A 20,474-nucleotide genomic window follows, 5' to 3' on the forward strand; every position below is an offset into this window, starting at 1 on the left:
TTAAATCTTTTGACCATTAACGCCTTTGTCAACAATAGGTCAGTGGAGAGGTGAGGAGGGGTTGGGAGGTGGGGGGTGCGGGGAAGGTAGCGGAAAAGGAGAGAAATAAAAAGACTGGGTGTGGTGGTGTAATGACGGCAGTGTTGTGCTGGGATGGGAACAGGAAAGGGGCTGGATGGGAGAGGAGAGTGACTAACAAAAGTTGAGGCCAGGAGGGTTACGGGAATGTAGGATGTATTGCAGGGAAAGTTCCCATCTGCGCAGTTCAAAAAAGCTGGTGTTGATGGGAAGGATCCATTTGGCACAGGCTGTGAGGCAATCATTGAAATGAAGGATATAATGTTTGGAAGCATGTACAGCAACAGGGCGGTCCACGTGTTTCTTGGCCACAGTTTGTCAGTGGCCATTCATCTACATCTACATCCATACTCTGCAAGCCACCTGACGGTGTGTGGCGGAGGGTACCTTGAGTACCTCTATCGGTTCTCCCTTCTATTCCAGTCTCGTATTGTTCGTGGAAAGAAGGATTGTCGGTATGCCTCTGTGCGGGCTCTAATCTCTCTGATTTTATCCTCATGGTCTCTTCGCGAGATATACGTAGGAGGGAGCAATATACTGCTTGACTCTTCGGTGAAGGTATGTTCTCGAAACTTTGACAAAAGCCCGTACCGAGCTACTGAGCGTCTCTCCTGCAGAGTCTTCCACTGGAGTTTATCTATCATCTCCATAACGCTTTCACGATTACTAAATGATCCTGTAACGAAGTGCGCTGCTCTCCGTTGGATCTTCTCTATATCTTCTATCAACCCTATCTGGTACGGATCCCACACTGCTGAGCAGTATTCAAGCGGTGGGCGAACAAGCGTACTGTAACCTACTTCCTTTGTTTTCGGATTGCATTTCCTTAGGATTCTTCCAATGAATCTTAGTCTGGCATCTGCTTTACCGACGATCAACATTATATGATCATTCCATTTTAAATCACTCCTAATGCGTACTCCCAGATAATTTATGGTATTAACTGCTTCCAGTTGCTGACCTGCTATTTTGTAGCTAAATGATAAAGGATCTACCTTTCTGTGTATTCACAGCACATTACACTTGTCTACATTGAGATTCAATTGCCATTCCCTGCATTCATGCGGACAGACAGCTTGTTGGTTGCCATGCCTACATAGAAAGCAGTACAGTGGTTGCAGCTTAGCTTGTAACCACATGACTGGCTTCAAAGGTAGCCCTGCCTTTGATGGAATAGGTGATGTTAGTGACCTGTCTGGAGTAGGTGATGGTGGGAGGATGCACGAGGCAGGTCTTGCATCTGGGTCTGTTACAGGAGTATGAGCCTAGCTCATGGGAGAGGGTATATGGTAACATATTCGTAATCAGAGAACTCTGCAAATGCAAAGCCACTTTGAAAATACAAGATAAGTGCTGGGGCCAAGTGCAGCACATCAGTACAAAGGGTTCAAGGACCATTATCAATTTAATTGGAAAGGAACTGGACGAATAAACAATATCCGTGCTGTTTTGCATCAGTTCCCACCATATTACCTAAATGGAAGATGATCAGTAGCATCGAGATCAGCAGCATCGAGCGTGCCATCATAGGGCAGACAATGCCAAAGAGCTCAGAAGGGAGTCTTGCAGGGTCTTGGAAAAAGCGTTAATGCCGAAAACGAAAATCTCTATGGCTGAACAAAGGGCAATATGCAACCTACAAGAAAACGAGGATACAGCTGTCCTAGTGGCAGACGAAGATGATACGACAGTACTGCTACAGTCAGTTCACTACCGGCGGAAGATTGAGATCCTTTTACAAGAACCAGCTTACAAACAAGTGAAAAAGGATCCTACATCAGCGGTGACAAGGAAAACCATCTCACTGCTAAAAAACCTAAGGAATGGATATGCAGTATGATTAAGAAGGCTGTACCTCAGAGCACTGATATCACAGCACCTCTACAGACTTTCAAAGATAAACAAGAAGGGAGGTCCACTATGTCCAATAGTGGACACAATACATTCACCAGCTTATGAAATAGCCAAACACCTGCTGCAACCATTGAGAAGCGTCTCATAGGTCATTGTCCTCACCATGTGAAAAACTCGATGGACTTTGTGAAGATACTTCGAGGCATGCATCTGGACAAAGGTAACATCCCAGTCAGCTTTGAAGTCACGTCCCTCTTCACACAGGGGGCCACTTCAACAAAGAGACAGTGAAACTGTTCCGCCACACACCCAGTACCACATACTTCCAATTAATACAACAAACAGATACAACGTGTGTCCGCGAGTTCCCCCCTAACACCATGTATCGCAAAAGTAAATGTGGAATACTTAGGAGAAATGGAGTGTCTGAAACTGAAGGTGTTCTACCACTATGTGGATGATACAGTCATGATTTGGCCGCATGACAAAGAAAATCTACAAGAATTCCTTAACCACCTCAAAGGTACACAAGACAATATTAAATTCACCATGGAGCTGGATGAAAATGGATGTCTGCCTTTCCTCAATGTCATGATAAAGAAGAAGACTGATGGCACATTAGGTAATTCTGTTTACAGGAAAAAGACATACACTGACCTATACCTTAACACCAATAGCTGCCACCATGCAGCACGATGCAAATCAATGCTCATCACTTTGGTGTGCAGAGTACAAGACATACATGACAAGGAGAGTCTACCTTCCCAACTGCAGCACTTGAGAAAAACCTTTCATGAGAATAGCTGTTCTGAGACACACTTTCCAACAAATCAAGCAAAAGAGAGAAGGTGTACATGAAGAAGACACTAAGCGCTTGGCATTCCTTCTATACACTGGGCCGCCCCCGGCAAAGATTGCCAGGAAATTAAAAAAGAGCAACATTAAAACCATCTTTCACTCATCAGCAAAAATCAAGACTATGCTGGGTTCAGAGAAGGATAAACTAGGAATTTAGACACCTGGAGTCTACAGCATCAACCGTAAGTGTGGCACACAATACATCGGCCAAACACAGCGGTGTGTATAGTGGTGCTGCTCAGAACATATAAGGAGTGTTTGCCTAGGCCAAACAGAGAAATCTGCAGTGGCAGAACTCAGTCTTAACGTAAACCATGAGTTTGATTTCAAACACACAAAGCTGCTGTGCAGGGCACACGGGTTCTGGGATTCGATCTTCAAAGAGGCTGCAGCGATGCAAATCCATGATAACCTTGTCAACCGAGATACTGGTTTCCAAATTAGCACTGCATGGCATGCAGTGATAACAAAAATACTACATGAACGCTCTGATGCAAAACTGGCAAAGGCAGCAGATGAAACAGACAGGCCCATCAGCATTCAAGGAGCCCACACCACCAATGATTGCGACTACCCCCCACCAAATGCTGCAACACCCCTTCTGGAGACGCGGGATTGGTGCTGCCAATGCAGATGAGCCTGCAGTCCAGCAGCTATAAAGACCTGGACAGCACACAAACCTGACACTTCGCCTGAGGATGACAAGAAAGAAACTTGTTGAAACGTTGCCACAGAACACCACCTTGACTCAGCTGATAACCTCAGAAGGCTCAGTCATTGAGATTCGCCAAGAAAAGTCTAAATTCGCATATAACAATGTAATACAATTAAAACTATTTTCTATCTTTTGGTGAGGAGGATTGCAGCAGATAATCTTAGATGGATAGTCGTCATCAGATGTAGAAGGAACTTCGGGTGTGCCCCACAGAAGTGTGTTGTGACCCTTGCTCTTCATGGTGTATTTTAATGACCTTACGGACAATATTAATAGGAACCTCAGACTTTTTGCAGATGATGCAGTTATCTATAATGAAGTATTGCGTGAAAGAAGTTGCATAAACTTTCAGCCAGATCTTGATAACACTTCAAAGTGGTGTAAAGACTGGAAACTTGCTTTAAATGTTCAGATATGTAAAACTGTGCACTTCTGGAAAAAATAGGTATCCTGTGACTATAATAACAATAAGTAACAGCTGGAATCGACCAACTCCTAAAAATGCCTCACTGTAGCACTTTGTAGGTATATGAAATGGAATGATCACACAGACTCAGTTGTGGGTAAAGCAGGTGGTAGACTTTAGTTTACTGCTAGTATAGTGGCAAAGTGTAATCAGTCTACAAAGGAGATTGCATACAAATCACTCATGCAAACTATTCCAGAATATTGCTCAATTGTGTAGTACCTGTACCAAATAGGACCAACATGGGATACTGATAGATTAAAGAGAAGGGCAGCAAGAACAGTCACGGATTTGTTTGATCCATAGGAGAATGTCACAGAAACTGAACTAGAAGACACTTGAAGATATATGTGAACTATCCCACGAAAGTTTACTAACCAAATTTCAAAAACCGGCTTTAAATGATGACACTCAGAATATACTACAAACCCCTACTCATCACTCACATAGAGACTGCGAGGACAAAATTAGAATAATTACAGCATACAGAGAAGTGTTTAAAGAATCATCCTTCCTGCGATCCATATGTTAATAGAACGGGAAGAAACCATAATAACTGGTACAATGGGATGTATCCTATGCCATTCACTTCACGGTGGTTTGCACAGTATAGATGTACATACAGAACAAATAGATCACTTTCCATGTGGGGAAAATGTGCATTTAGTCGTTAACTTCTTACCACTATAAACAATATGCAAATCAGTGTATCATAGCTACTGAACCATCAGGTGTTCTGTTTAAAACAATTAACGTTATTATTGAGTTGTCTTCTATGGAAACGATCACCACATTTCGACTTTTAATGGCGTTCAAGTAACAGTAATGTGTTCCATACCTATCAATCAAATGTATAGCAAATTTCTATAAAGCTTTATCTTCACAATACACTGGTTCAACCTATGATACACACCCAGAAGGCAAACACTACAGATGCTATATCTTATTAGAGGATCTGAATGCATTGAATTGTTTCCAAGCCATTCTATATAAGAAATTATGCTAACAATAACTCACCTTTCTGGCGCAATACAAAATAAGTGACTGTAAGGGTTGTGATACACATTACATTACCAACGCCGCGCTTTCTACACGTTAAAATTACGCGATAACGTAATAAAAAACCACAGTGAAAAGCTCTTTCTTATAAATGCATTCTTACCAAACTGATAGTTGTGCTTTCTAACTAAAAGTAACAAAAAATTTACATACTTCTTAGGAGCGATGGTGGATTCACTTATATTTACAATCACACAGCTAAAAAGACAACGTACTTATAAATCAACCTCCACGGTACTCAAACGTCAACAGCGAAATATAAACATCATGAAACATTAATTAATAGAGTAGTATTTTACGCGCCATCCTAGTTTCTGGAATAACAATACACCTCCACAACACACAGGGTGTTACAACTCTTTGAGAGATACGAAGCAACCAAATCATAAGCTCAAGCTCTTGCGCTGATTATGTTGGCTACACTGGTGCTAGTTCAACTGTAAACATTGCCACTCAGCTGTTTCAGCTGTCACTTCACACATGAAGCTATAGATGGCAAAGTTGTTCTCGAGCGTGATTGCTTGATGGGGGCGTTTACCTACATAAGTCCTTTGAGGGTCTTTTAGCGTTTTAAAACCCTAGACCATTCTGGCAATGGTCTAGGGTAATAGAAGAATTTCGGAAGAAAACGTCGTACCTTTAGATTACAAGTTTGAAACCGAAATAAAAAGAAACAGAGCTGGCGGCTGGTCAAGCAGGCCCTTCTGGGTCTGGAATTGCGCCCGTAACTCCGGGCAAAAGACCCGGGAGAATGGGCATTGCTGATGATAGCAGAGGTGTATCACAAGGTCGACCCGAAACTACAAGAGGTGGATTAAGAGTGTACAAAATAGTGGTATTGGGAGACGGGGGGGTTGGGAAATCAGGTAAATGTGAATATGTGCTCATCTGTGTCGTTCAGTTCATTCATGAAGCTGGCCGTATGATACTTTCACTGCTTTGTTTTTACAGCTCTAACTCTACAGTTCGTCAACCATAGGTTTTTGGATTATCACGACCCAACTATTGGTGAGTAAAAGATTTTTGGACTTACGAAGATGTGTTAATAATTCTTGGCGAGATGACTACAATACATGGGTAAAGTAAAATATACAAAGTTTAGTAAAACAACATTATCGTTTCAATTCAAGTTGATGAAAGCTCTCGTTATAAGTAGGGTATTAAAATAAAATTGTGTTCCTGTGTGTACTAACGTAGATTCAAATAAAATCATCTTCATAGTGGCTACTTATGTCATAAATGTCTTGACTGAAGGTGACATTTTTCCATTGAAGCAGTGATATGTAGTATTGTCTTGCATGGCATACTAAAAGTTTTGGATCAAGGCCGCAGTTAGTCACAGATTTTCTTGATTGCCGAAAAGTGTTTGACTTGGTACCACACCTGCTTATTGTCAAAAGTATGATTATACAGGGTATCAAGTGAAATTTGTGACTGGATTGAGGACTTTTTGGTAGGGAGGACGCAGCATATTATCTTGGATGGAGATTCATCGTCAGATGTAGCAGTAATTTCGGATCTGCCAGAGGAAAATGTGTTGGGACCCTTACTGTTCACATTGTATATTAATGACCTTACAGACAATATTAACAGTAACTTTGAGCTTTTTACAGGTGATGCAATTACGTATAATGAAGTACCATAGAAAGAATCTGCATCATACATTCAGTCAGATCTTGATAATGTTTCAGAATGGTGCAAAGATTGGCATCTTGCTCCAAATGTTTAGAAACATTAAATTATGCATTTCTCAAAACGAAAAAACATAGTAGCCTATGACTATAATATCAATGAGCCACTGTTGAAATTGGGTAGCTCTTACAAATACCAGGTTGTAACACTTTGTAGAGATGTGAAATGGAATAATCATATATGTTCAGTCATAGGTAAAGCAGGTGGTAGATTTCAGTTTATTGGTAGGATAGTGGGGAAGTGCAAGCAGTCTCCAAAGGAGATTGCTTACAAATTGCTTGTGCGATTTTTTTTTTTTTTTTTTTTCCCTAGAATATCGCTGTAGTGTCTGAGAACCGTACCAAATAGGACTATCAGTGAATATTGAACTCATACCGAGAAGGGCAATGTGAATGGTTACAGATTTGTTAAATCTGTGGAAGTCACAGAGATACTGAAGAAACTGAACTGGCATACATTTGAAGATAGATGCAAACTACCCGGAGAAAATCTACTAACGGTTTTGAGAACTGGCTTTAATTGATGGCTCCATGAGTATTCTACAACCCCCTACTTATTGCTCACATGGGTATCATGAGGACACGATTAGAATAATTACAGTATGCACAGAGGCATTTATTCATTCATTCATTCAATCAATCAATCATTCTTCCCATGCGAATGGAATGGGAAGAAATTGCAATAATTGGTACAATGGGATGTGTCCTCTGGCATGCTCTTCACCACTGTTTTGCAGAATATAGACATAGATGTATATAAGACTTCTTCTCATCACAATAAGAAGAGGTCTTACAAAACATTGAAGTCTGTGTGGAAATATGTCGCTTTTGTCCAAATCACACACAAGACATCTTAAACATAGGGATTATTGTAATTGTAACAACAATTGGGCATTTAGGACCGTGATGCAGCTGACTTTGTGTAGGGCACACACAAAGGTTTTTTAGATTAGGTGGCTCTCCATCCAATCCAGATAACGTTAGCTGAAGGAAACCCAGAAGTATCAGTGTAAGATCAAAAGAATTGCCACCCGCAGGTATTAAAATCCTAGTGTAAACTGCCTAAGCATTTGCAACAAAGTGCAAGAGTTCAAAGCAATCATGAAAAGCAGTGAAACTCTCGTAATTCTAGGTACAGAAAAATGGTTGAAACCTGAAATTGATAGCAGTGAGATTTTTGGGGAATGTTTAAGTGTGTTTCGAAAAGTCAGGCAAATGGGAAATGGAGGTAGTGTATTTATCAAAGTAGATGAAAAACTCAGATCTACAGGGATAGAAATTGAAGTTCCATGCGAGATTGTTTGGACAAGAATCAGTATGAGGGGTGGGAATAAAATGATAGTTGGATCCTTCTGTTGCCCTTCAGACTCAACTACATCTACATTGATACTCCGCAAGCCACCAACGGTGTGTGGCGGAGGCCACTTTATGTGCCAGTGTCATTACCTCCCTTCCCTGTTCCAGTCGCATATGGTTCGTGGGAAGGACGACTGCCGGAAAGCCTCTGTGCATGCTCGAATCTCTCTAATTTTTCATTCATGATTTCCTCAGGAGGTATAAGTAAGGGGAAGCAATATTTCGATACCTCATCCAGAAACACACCCTCTCGAAACCTGGACAGCAAGCTACACCGCAATGCAGAGCGCCTCTCTTGCAGAGTCTGCCACTTGAGTTTGCTAAACATCTCCGTAATGCTATCATGCTTACCAAATAACCCTGTGATGAAACGTGCCATTCCTCTTTGGATCTTCTCTATCTCCTCTGTCAACTTGACTTGGTATGGATCCCACACTGATGAGCAAAACTCATGTATAGGTCGAACGAGTGTTTTGTAAGCCACCTCCTTTGTTGATGGACTACATTTTCTAAGGACTCTCCCAATGAATCTCAACCTAGCACCTGCCTTACCAACAATTAATTTTATGTGATCATTCCACTTCAAATCATTCCGTATGCATACTCCCAGATATTTTACAGAAGTAACTATTACCCGTGTTTGTTCCGCTATCATATAATCATACAATAAAGGATCCTTCTTTCTATGTATTCGTAATACATTACATTTGTCTATGTTAAGGGTCAGTTGCCACTCCCTGCACAAAGTGCCTATCCGCTGCAGATCTTCCTGCATTTTGCTGCAATTTTCTAATGCTGCAACTTTTCTGTATACTACAGCATCATCCATGAAAAGCCGCATGGAACTTCCGACACTATCTACTAGGTCATTTATATATATTGTGAAAAGCAATGGTCCCATAACACTCCCCTGTGGCACGCCAGAGGTTACTTTAACGTCTGTAGACGTCTCTCCATTGAGAACAACATGCTGTGTTCTGTTTGGTTTTAAAAACTCCTCAATCCAGCCACACAGTTGGTCTGATATTCCATAGGCTCTTATTTTATCAGGCGACATTGCGCAACTGTATAGAACGCCTTCCGGAAGTCAAGGAAAATGGCATCTACCTGGGAGCCTGTATCTAATATTTTCTATGTCTCATGAATAAATAAAGCGAGTTGGGTCTCACAGGATCACTGTTTCTGGAATCCATGTTGATTCTTATAGAGTAGATTCTGGGTTTCCAGAAATGACATGATGCATGAGCAAAAAACATGTTCTAAAATTCTACAACAGATCGATGTCGTAGATATAGGCCTATAGTTTTGCACATCTGTTCGACAACCCTTCTTGAAGACTGGGACTACCTGTGCTCTTTTGCAATCATTTGGAACCTTCCGTTCTTCTGGAGACTTGCAATACACGGCTGTTAGAAGGGAGGCAAGTTCTTTCGCGTACTCTGTGTAGAATCGGACTGGTATCCCCGTCAGGTCCAGTGGACTTTCCTCTGTTGAGTGATTTCAGTTGCTTTTCTATTCCTTGGACACTTGTTTCAATATCAGCCATTTTTTCGTTCATGCGAGGATTTAGAGAAGGAACTGCAGTGCGGTCTTCCTGTGTGAAACAGCTTTGGAATAAGGCATTTAGTATTTCAGCTTTACATGTGTCATCCTCTGTTTCAATGCCATTATCATCCCAGAGTGACTGGATATGCTGTTTCGATCCATTTACTGATTTAACGTAAGACCAGAACTTCCTAGGATTTTCTGTCAAGTCGGTACATAGAATTTTACGTTCAAATTCGCTGAACGCTTCACGCATAGCCCTCCTTACGGTAACTTTGACATCATTTAGCTTCTGTTTGTCTGAGAGATTTTGGCTGCGTTTAAACTTGGAGTGAAGCTCTCTTTGCTTTCGCAGTAGTTTCCTAACTTTGTTGTTGAACCACGGTGGGTTTTTCCCATCCCTCACAGTTTTACTCGGCACGTACCTGTCTAAAATGCATTTTACAATTGCCTTGAACTTTTTCCATAAACACTCAACATTGTCAGTGTCGGAACAGAAATTTTCGTTTTGATCTGTTAGGTTGTCTGAAATCTGCCTTCTATTGCTCTTGCTAAACAGATAAACCTTCCTCCCTTTTTTCTATTCCTATTTACTTCCATATTCAGGGATGCTGCAACAGCCTGTTCTGCACTTACAGAGTCAAAAAGTTTGGGTCTGTTTATCAGTAGGTCTAAGATGTTACCTCCACGAGTCAGTTCTTTGTTTAATTGCTCGAGGTAATTTTCAGATAGTGCATTCGGTATAATGTCACTCGATGCTCTGTCCCTACCACCTGTCCTAAACATCTGAGTGTCCCAGTCTATATCTGGTAAATTAAAGTCTCCATGTAAGACTATAACATGGTGTGGAAATTTATGTGAAATGTATCCCAGATTTTCTCTCAGTTGTTCTGCCACTAATGCTGCTGAGTCGGGAGGTCGGTAAAAGGAGCCAATTATTAACCTATCTCGGTTGTTTAGCATAACCTCCACCCATAATAATTCACTGGAACTATCCATTTCTATTGCACTACAGGATAAACTACTACTAACGACGACAAACACGCCACCACCAGTTGTATGCAATCTATCCTTTCTCAACACCGTCTGTGCTTTTGTAAAAATTTCGGCAGAATATATCTCTGGCTTCAGCCAGCTTTCCATACCTATAACAATTTCAGCTTCGGTGCTTTCTATCAGCGCTTGAAGTTCCGGCATTTACCAATGCATTTTCGACAGTTTACAATTACAATACCGATTGCTGCTTGGTCCCCGCATGTCCTGACTTTTCCCCACACCCTTTAAGGCTGTTGCCCTTTCTGTACTTGCCTGAGGCCATCTAACCTAAAAAACTGCCCAGTCAATGCCACACAACCCCTGCTACCCGTGTAGCCACCTGCTGTGTGTAGTGGACTCCTGACCTATCCAGCGGAACCCGAAACCCCACCACCCTATGGCGCAAGTCGAGGAATCTGCAGCCCACACAGTCGCAGATCCATCTCAGCCTCTGATTCAGACCCTCCACTCGGCTCTGTACCAGAGGTCCGCAGTAAGTCCTGTCGACGATGCTGCAGATGGTGAACTCTGCTTTCACCCCACTAGTGAGACTGGGTAGTCTTCACCAAATCAGATAGCCGCCGGAGGATTTCCTCTGATTCATAGTGAATTGCCGCCTCTGTTTATTGATTGGATAGCCACTGAATTGCTATTTATTTATTTATTTATTTATTTAATGAGGTAATAATAATTATTAAAAGGTGGCAATTTTATTTAAGCACCGTTTTTTACTCTTTCGATTGTTGCAAGTCAGCGACAGTGCAATGCTGCTCGCTTTGGAGAATACACATTTTATAAGAATTATTTGGTCCAGGAAACACTTTTGCAATCACAGTTACGATTTAGACAGTATTTGTGTAATTGTACTGATTAAAAGTTATTGTTTCCGAAAGATGCAGGTTCAATTAAAGCTGTGTGCACTTTTGCGCGTTTAATGAAAATATTCATAACACGTCGCGTAACAAAAAGAAACATGCAAATCACAATCGTAATCAAACGAAGAAAATATATGATAACATAAATGTTCTTTGCTGTTATTCAGGACATGCTCAGATTAGACCTTGCAATTTTTAGTTATAGGAAATCACAAGGCGTTACACCTTCGAGATATTTGTTTTGAATAAATTGTATTTACCTTCTCTCTCTCTCCTTTTTACAGCCTTTATACCTTCACATCGATTAAGGAACTTTTCCTTCTCTACCGACCAGTACGAGAACAAAATTCAGACTCAACAAAATGTCTTACATTGAATTATTACATGCTTAACCCTTAACAATAATATATAGTTTCGTAGTACAAACAATGCTAATTTATTCCATGCACTAGAAAGTCTTTGATACACTTAGCACAAAAATGAAAATAATAAAATTATAATTACATTTTTCATATCATGAATACTTCTTTAAATCATGGAAATAAGGTTTGACATTGTCGTAATATTAATTTTCATCGTTGTAGCACTACAATAGCAACACACATCATTGGTGCCGAAATGAGCGACCACCTGCAGATGGGTGCACCCTGTACCCTTCATGGCACCCGGAAGGATCCTTTCCACATCTGGAATGACTCCCTCCCCTGTATGCACACGGAGTGCACATTGGTTTTCTTCCTCTCCCTTGCAGCCATATCCCTAAGGGGGCCCCCCTTACGCACCTGTTGTTGGAGCTCCCAATTACCAGTAAGCCCACCCTCTGTGACCACCCGGATCTTGCAGACTGAGGGGCAACCTCTGGAACAGGACAAGCAGCCATATCCGACCGAAGATCAGTATCAGCCAGAGACAGAGCCTGAAACCTGTTTGTCAGACAAACTGGAGAGGCCTTCCATTCAGCCCTCCAGAATGTGTTTCACCCTCTGCCACACCTCGAGATGACCTCCCACTCTACCATGGGTGAGGGGTCAGCCTCAATGTGGGCAGTATCCTGGGCAGCCACAGCCGTAGTCCGATCGGGGGGATGCGTGGAACAAGCTGGCCGTCCCCGACAAACCCCCGTCCGGACCCCCACAGTGATGCCCATTGGCAACAGCCTCAAGCTGTGTGACTGAAGCCAACACTGCCTGAAGCTGGGAGCGAAGGGATGCCAACTCGGCTCGCATCTGAACACAGCAGTCACAGCCCCTATCCATGCTAAATACTGTTGTGCAAAGAATGTCTGAACTAATCTACAGAGAGCACAAACAATTTGACACAAAATTTAAATGGTTATTAAAATACAAGACTGCCTAGTAAATGCAGTAATGCTGCTACTTGTGCGCTGCTGACACACTGCTCGGCGGCAGAAGGCTAATTGTACTGTCAGTAACGTACAAAGACTATTTGAAAGAAATAAACAAATGACAGAAACGCGACTTTACACGTCACAGATGTTAAAATGCAAATCTGCCCCTGCTAATTACGAAACTACACAATGATTTGACCGATTTAACTAAACAAGTGTGCTAAGAACACTCAAACAAATTTTCAACTTGACTGCTACACTTATATGAACGCTAAATAAGCCACTTGCTGCTACTTGCACACTGCTGACACACTGCTCGGTGGCAGAAGGCTAACTGATGTAACCGAAAACATCAGAGGAAACCTCAGTTCACTTGTACGTAAGTTCCCCAGTCATACCGAAATCATCAGTGGAGACTTTAATCATCCAACAATTAATTGGGAAAATTACAGTTTTGTTAGTGGTGGGTGTGATAAGACATCCTGTGAAACTTTATTAAATGTCTTCTCTAAAAATTACCCAGAACAGATAGCTAAGAAACCTACTCATGATGGAAATATATTGGATTTCATGGCAATAAATAGACCTGACCACATTGAGGACATGCACATCGAAATTGCTAAAAGCAGTAATGTCATATCTCAGTGAGGAACTTGAAATTTTCAGCACAGGTCAGAAACATATAGAAGAACTCTGGCTCACGTTTAAAAGAATAATTGACCATGCACTGTATAGATATGTACCCAGTAGAACAGTTCATAATAGGAGGCAATCTCCATCGTATACAGTCACTGTAAAGAAGCTTCTGAGGAAACAGAGTCTATTGCATAATAGGTGTAAAACAAAGACTAGGGCTATAGATAGAGATGCTGAATGAAATAAATAGTAGTGTCAATGGTGTTGAGAAATAGCTGAGATCATTGAAACTGAACAAAGCTCCAGGGCCCCGATGTTGTGTAAGGATAACTCCCATCCGCGCACTTCAGAAAAGCTAGTGATGGAGGTGAGGATCCAGGTGGCTTGGGTAGTGAAGCAGCTACTGAAATCAAAGGTGTTACGTTCAGCTGCATGTTGTACCACAGGACGGTCTACTTTGTTCTTGGCCACAGTTTGGCGTTAGGTGTTAATCCTGGTGGGCTACTGGTTGGTAGTCACACCAATGTAAAAAGCTGTGCAATGATTTCAGCAGAGCAGAACTGGTAGGGTAGGATAAACCTGTAACAGGACAGGAAGAGAAAGTGCTGGGTGGGTGGATCGGGCAGGTCCTGCACATGGGATATGATCCTTGTGTCAAGGGGTTTGGGTTTGGGAAGGGATAGGAATGGCCTAGGATGTTATGGAGGTTGAGTGAGTGCTGGAACAACAATTTAGGAGGGATGGGAAGGATCTTGGGTAGGGTTTCCCTCATTTCAGGACATGGTGATAGACAATCAAAGCCCTGGTGAATGATGTGGTTCAGTTCTTTCAGTCCAGGGTGGTATTGGGTAACAAAGGGGCACTCCTTTGTGACTGGTTCAAGGGGGTGGTGGAAGGATTGGGAGTTTGAGAGAAAATGGCACAGGAGTTTGTTGTGACTTGGCAAGACAGCCAAGTCACTATGCGAGGATGCCGAAAGGCACGCGATTAAGCTCACACAGGCTGGCGTGAGGTCTGGAACAGGTCAGAGAAATAAGACTAGCCAAACAAGAGTAACTGGTAGAATACTTAACTTTAATCCACAATTGGTGAACATCGCTCCTGTTGATACATTAGATAATCTCAATATAAACTGGTCATGGCGCCTTGCTAGGTCGTAGCAAATGACGTAGCTGAAGGCTATGCTAACTATCGTCTCGGCAAATGAGAGCGCTATTTGTCAGTTCCATCTCTAGCAAAGTGGGCTGTACAACTGGGGCGAGTGCTAGGACGTCTCACTAGACCTGCCATGTGGCGGCGCTCGGTCTGCAATCACTGACAGTGGCGACACGCGGGTCCGATGTATACTAGCGGACCGCGGCAGATTTAAAGGCTACCACCTAGCAAGTGTGGTGTCTGGCGGTGACACCACATTCCTCCCCCGCAAATCGGCGGACGGTTGTGTTATAAGGCTTCCGCCCGCCGTGGGGAGGACCCCATGTTGACGTATGCGACGAGGTGGGGAGCCTAACAACAGGCGAGGCTGTGCCACTCGCACCCGGCCATTCGGTCCGAGGGGAGCTAGGAAACAGCTGAGAACCTAGTCCAGGGTGCATGCCGACATGCGGTGTATGCGCCTGAAGATAGTCAGGAGGAGCCGAAGGGTCAGACAACTGTCTTACAACCTTATAAGGTCCAAAGTAGCGCCTGAGGAGCTTCTCAGAGAGACCAACCTTCCGAACTGGAGTGAAGATCCAGATGAGGTCACTAGCTGGTAGACAACAGTGCAGTGGCTTGCGTCATACTTTCGGCGATCGTTTTCTTGAATCTGCAGCGTGAGGAGTCGAGCTAACTGCTGAGCTTCCTCAGCTTTGATTAACACCTTGCCAATGTAATTGTCGTCCACGTCATCAGGATTTAATGGAATCACAGTGTCCATCATTGTAGTCGCCTCACCCATGCACCAGGAGAAAGGGTGTAAATCATGTGGTGTCTTGTTTGGTGGTATTGTAGGCAAACGTAACTAAAGGTAGCAACTCATCCCAATTGCTCTGCTGAGCATTGATGAACATTGATAACATGTCAACCAAGGTCTTATTGAGGTGTTCAGTAAGCGCATTAGTTTTGCAGATGGCAGGCAGTTGTCGTGTGATGAGTAATGTTGCACCGGTGGTTTATCTCTGTCATGAGATTTGATTGAAAAACTTTTCCTCGATCCATAATTAATGACCTTGGGGCACCATGTTTTAATACAATATCTTCCATGATGAATTTGGCTACCTCAGATACTTTGGCTGTTTCCATGGCTTTTGTAATGGCATAGCATGTCAGATAATCAGTGCAAACAATAATTCATCTATTGCCACTAGCAGACGTTGGAAATCGTCCAAGGAGGTCTATCCCAACAGGCTGGAAAGGCGTTTCAGCTGGTGGAATTGGGAACATCTAAGCGCATGTGTTTAGGAATCACTGGTAGCCACCTCTTTCCAAATGGATCAAAGTTTATCTTGCAAAGTAATCCATTAACTACCTTAAATTGTCCTTTCATGTCCTCTGACTGATTTAAGGCAAGCATAATTTGAGATATCTTGGCATCCTTCTTCTGCTCAGCAGAGATATCCTGGAGTGCAGCGAGACAGTCGCTATCTTCATCAAAGTCTTGATGATATTGCACAGGGTTTCTTGAGAGACAGTCAGCATCTTACTGTTTTCTTCCACTTTTGTACACTATGGTAATGTCATACTCTTGAAGATGTAGTGCTCATCTGGCAAGCCATCTTGTTGAATCCTTAAGACCTGTCAACCAACAAAGTGAGTGACGGTCTGTAACAACTGTGAATGGCCTTCCATAGAGATACTGTCGAAATTGACACATGGCCCAGATCACAGCAAGACATTCTGTTTCTGTAGATGAATAGTTTCTCGTGGCTTTTCTAAGTGTCCTAGAAGCATAGGCTATAACCTTCTCTTTTCCATCCGAAATTTGTACCAGAACAGCACTGCCCCATACCCGCTGGCATCTGTGTGTAGTGCTGTAGGTTCTCTCTCATCATACAGATCAAGTACAGGGTCAGTCGTCAGAACTTTTCACATCACATCAAAACAATCTTGTTGAGCACCACCCCAGATAAATTTAGCATCGGCTTTTAACAATTCTTGGAGTGACCTGCCTTTGATACAAAAGTCTTTGATAAAATGATAATAATAAGAACATAATCCGAAGAAGCTTCTCACATCTCTAGTACTTTTAGGAATAGAAAATTCCGTTATAGGTCTCACCTTTTCTGGGTCTGGCCGAACACCTTCGTTTGACAAGAGTTATCCAAGTATTTTAATTTCTTTTGCTCCAAAGAGACTTTCTTGGATTAAGTTTCAGTCTGCCTTGTTGGAGACACTTAAGAATGGCTCTCAGTCTTTTTGTGTGTTCATCAAATGCCTCTGAGAAAACTATAACATCATCTAAATAACAAAGACACATGGTCCACTTCAGGTGATTCAGAAAATTATCCATCATCCATTCAAAAGTTGGTGGTGCATTACACAAACCAAATGGAATCACCTTTAACTCATACAATCCTCCAGGGTGATGAATGCAGTTTTCTCACAATCGGTCTCATCTACTTCGATTTGCCAGTATCCCGAGTACATGTCCATGGTTCAGGAAAACTTAGCCCCCTTCAGACAATCTAGTGTATTGTCAATTCGTGGCAGAGGATAAACGTCCTTTTTAGTTATCTCATTAAGCTTCCTATAATCAAAACAAAAGCACCAGCTGCCATCCTTCTTCCTGACAAGAACCATTGGTGATGACCATGGGCTCTGCAAAGGCTGAATGATGTCATTCTTCATCATTTTCTCTACCTCATCGTGAATTATTCGACGTTCCGTTGCTGACATACCATATGCTCTCTGGCTCATTGGTTGATGGTCTCCAGTGCTAATCCAGTGCTTCACCTTGATTTGTCTAATATGATCTTCACTTGTGGATTGAAGCATTCAGAGAACTCTTGAAGAATGGCAAGTAGCATCTTCTGTTGTTCCTTAGTGAGATCTGGTGACAGTCGAGCTAGAAGATCTTGTCTCATAGTAGTAGTGCTAATTTTGCCCACAGGCTCGGCATGGGAGGATTCTATGATGCTCAGCTGTTCTGCAATTAACAGGTCAGCGTTTCCTATGCACATGCGTCTTGGAAGGACCTGCGGTTCTCGCGCCGACAGTTAACTATCAACAATTCACCGAATCCATTCTTAAATGAGACAACAGAGATCGTGATGACCAAGTTATTCTTCAGTTGTATGCTTCTCTTACATTCCACTACAAGGTCCATGGCTTGATGCATGACATGACTCATGACAGCTACCTTTCTAGTGCTGACTGCAGGAATGATCACTTCATGCAGCACACAGCCTCCACACCCTCGAATGCCCATCTTCCTGTCCACAGTATCTCATCTCGTTTAGCATAATCTTCGAGCGACCACAATCGATAATTGCCTGAGAAGCTTTCAAAAAGTCCCATCTGAAAATGTCATGACTACACTCTTGTAAGACGATGAATTCTAAGGGCTGTGTATGGCCACTTATACCCACACGAATGGTACATCTTCCTGTAGGTTTTACATATTTCCCATTAGCCATCTTCAGCAGAAATGTTTTGTTGTTGACGAATACAGTTTTCTGCAACTGGCAACAGTACTTCTCTGAAATTACTGAATATGATGCTCCCAAGTCCACAAGAGCTTGGGCTGGTTGGCCATCCATGAGGATATCGACGTAGTTTCCTATCGTTTTTGTGATGATTGAAGGTGGAGGATTTTTCGTTTTTGCGGCCTCACCTCCAAGGAAGGTTGCACCCTTTAGTTTTCTAGGTTGAGGCAGCTAAGGGATCGGCTGGAGCTTGTAAACAGCAATGGGGAGACCTTGATCGGCATGTTGGAGAGCATCCTCTCCAGCGGCTAGCTTGCGGTGATGGTGACCTACATCGTCCTGCACCCTCATCTTCTTGTTCATCTTCATCATCCCGGAGTTGGCATCGGCTAAGATCGGTCCTCTGTCTTCTGGCGCGGGGGTCATCAAATATCCGCCACCTTTCTTGACAGTAGTGCTCCACATGTCCCAGTTGTCCACAGTGGAAACGTACTGGTTGATTATCCTGGGTCCTCCAGATGTCAGTCTTTCTTGGTGCCCAAACAGGTTCCTCATGCAGCATTGTAGAAACATTACTTTGCCTTGTTCTCGACTTTTCACCATATTAAAGGGGAATGAAGGATGAGAGATTGGGTTCAATGTCTGTTCCACTTTCTCCCTTATGACCTCTTGAAGTGTCTCGATTTTTTGCTCACTGCGCAATCCAAGTGCCTTCTGAACTTCCTCTCTCACTATCTGACGAAGAACACTTGTGAAATCAGTTGCTTCCTCCATCACAGACATCGATATGATGTTTGGAAGCCGTTCAAACATCTTGCGTGTAATTCTTTTTTGATGCATTGTCTCAATATACTGGCACCATTTTATGAAGTCGTCTGCTGTCGAAACCACCTTCAGGAGTAGGGCTTGATACATGTCCTCAGCAACACTCTTCATGAGATGTGCAACCTTATCTTCCTCCTTCATTCTAGGATCCACTATTTTACACAGCTCCAAGACATCTTGAATGTAAGATGCTGTAGTTTCTCCTGGACACTGTGCCCTGCACTTTAATTTATCTTCAGCCTTGCACTTCTGGCGTCGTGTGTCGTCAAAATACTTGCGCAGTTCCGCCTGGAATACTTCCCAGCTTGTGAACTACTTCTTGTTGTTCTCATACCATTGCTTGTCAGTGCCCTCCAAGTAGAAAAATACGTTAGCCAAACGCACAGTGTCATCCGATTTGTTAAATTTAGCTATACGCTCATATACTTACGGCTACTTGTTTGGATCTTGGCCACCATCGCCAGAGAACATGGAAGGATGTCTCATGTGGTGGCACACAGCTGCTGTCATCGTTATGTCCTCTTCTTCTTCGGTCTCCGATTGATTGAGATCTGTTTAATATGGCTCGAACTCGGGTTTCTCGCCATGTAAACGGCAGCTCTGTCGTGGCCTGATGGGAGCCACTGTGTGGTCGATAATGAGCGCTATCACAAGTTCCAATACCCAGTGTCACCACAAGAATAATGTCACATAGAAGGTGTAATTGGATGAATGACGAACACTTACTTCACTTAACGAAGGTTTATTCAGCACTTGCACATACGTTAATGCGGACTAAACTGCCTCCAGCCAGAACACATACAGTATATATACAGTTACAGAAGATTCCAGTACAATGATTCTTGACATTTGTGGATATTTCTAGAATGTACTCAAACTGAATATAGAAATTAAAATTTTACAGTTCAGGTGAATTTTGAACTTATGACCCTCCATGCAATAGTCTAGTATCATAACCAGTACACCACAGTGACTGTGCTACTCAGCTTCTTCTGTGACAATATAATGGTAAGACAGAGATTTAGGAACCAGGTTTTAAATAGTAAGTGATTTTCAGGGGCAGATGTGGACTCTGACCACAAGCTATTGGTTATGAACTGTAGATTAAAACTAAAGAAAATGCGAAAAGGTGAGAATTAAGTAGATGGGATCTCGATGAACTGAACAAACCAGAGGTTGTAGAGTTTCAGAGAGAGAATTAGGGAATGATTGACCAGAAGTGGGAAAAGAAATACAGTAGAAGAAGAATGGGTAGCTTTGAGAGATGAAATTGTAAAGGCAGCAGAGGATCAAATAGGTAAAAAGACGAGGGTAACAGAAGAGATATTTAATTTAATTGATGAAAGGAGAAAATATAAAAATGCAGTAAATGAAGTAGGCAAAAAGGAATACAGACATCTCACATATGAGATAGACAGGAAGTGCAAAATGGCTAAACAGGGATGGCTAGAGGACAAATGTAAGGATGTAGAGGCATATATCACTACGAGTGAGATAGATACTGCCTA

At 42.4% G+C, this 20,474-nt stretch overlaps 2 protein-coding genes across 4 annotated transcripts in view; one reads left to right on the forward strand and one right to left on the reverse strand.

Annotated features, from left to right (window-relative positions):
* The window catches only part of LOC126088609 (proline-rich protein PRCC), an 85,180-nt gene extending 79,758 nt beyond the window's left edge, over nucleotides 1-5,422 (reverse strand). Inside the window, exon 1 of one of the 3 annotated variants that reach the window (XM_049906830.1) lies at nucleotides 5,184-5,422. The gene's annotated coding sequence lies outside the window, so the exon portion shown is untranslated. Of the gene's footprint in view, nucleotides 1-4,988; nucleotides 5,139-5,183 lie in introns of those variants that run through there. The other 2 variants (XM_049906829.1, XM_049906831.1) reach the window with 2 other exon arrangements.
* Nucleotides 5,423-5,503: 81 nt separating this feature from the next.
* Nucleotides 5,504-20,474, forward strand: part of LOC126088503 (GTP-binding protein Rit2) — a 98,867-nt gene continuing 83,896 nt past the window's right edge. Inside the window, exons 1-2 of the mRNA XM_049906646.1 lie at nucleotides 5,504-5,896; nucleotides 5,982-6,038. Of these exons, the coding sequence (XP_049762603.1) occupies nucleotides 5,782-5,896; nucleotides 5,982-6,038 (172 nt within the window). The 5' untranslated portion in view covers nucleotides 5,504-5,781. The remainder of the gene's footprint in view (nucleotides 5,897-5,981; nucleotides 6,039-20,474) is intronic.

The sequence above is a fragment of the Schistocerca cancellata genome, chromosome 6 (genome assembly GCF_023864275.1).
Source record: "Schistocerca cancellata isolate TAMUIC-IGC-003103 chromosome 6, iqSchCanc2.1, whole genome shotgun sequence".
Taxonomy (NCBI): Eukaryota; Metazoa; Arthropoda; class Insecta; order Orthoptera; family Acrididae; genus Schistocerca; species Schistocerca cancellata.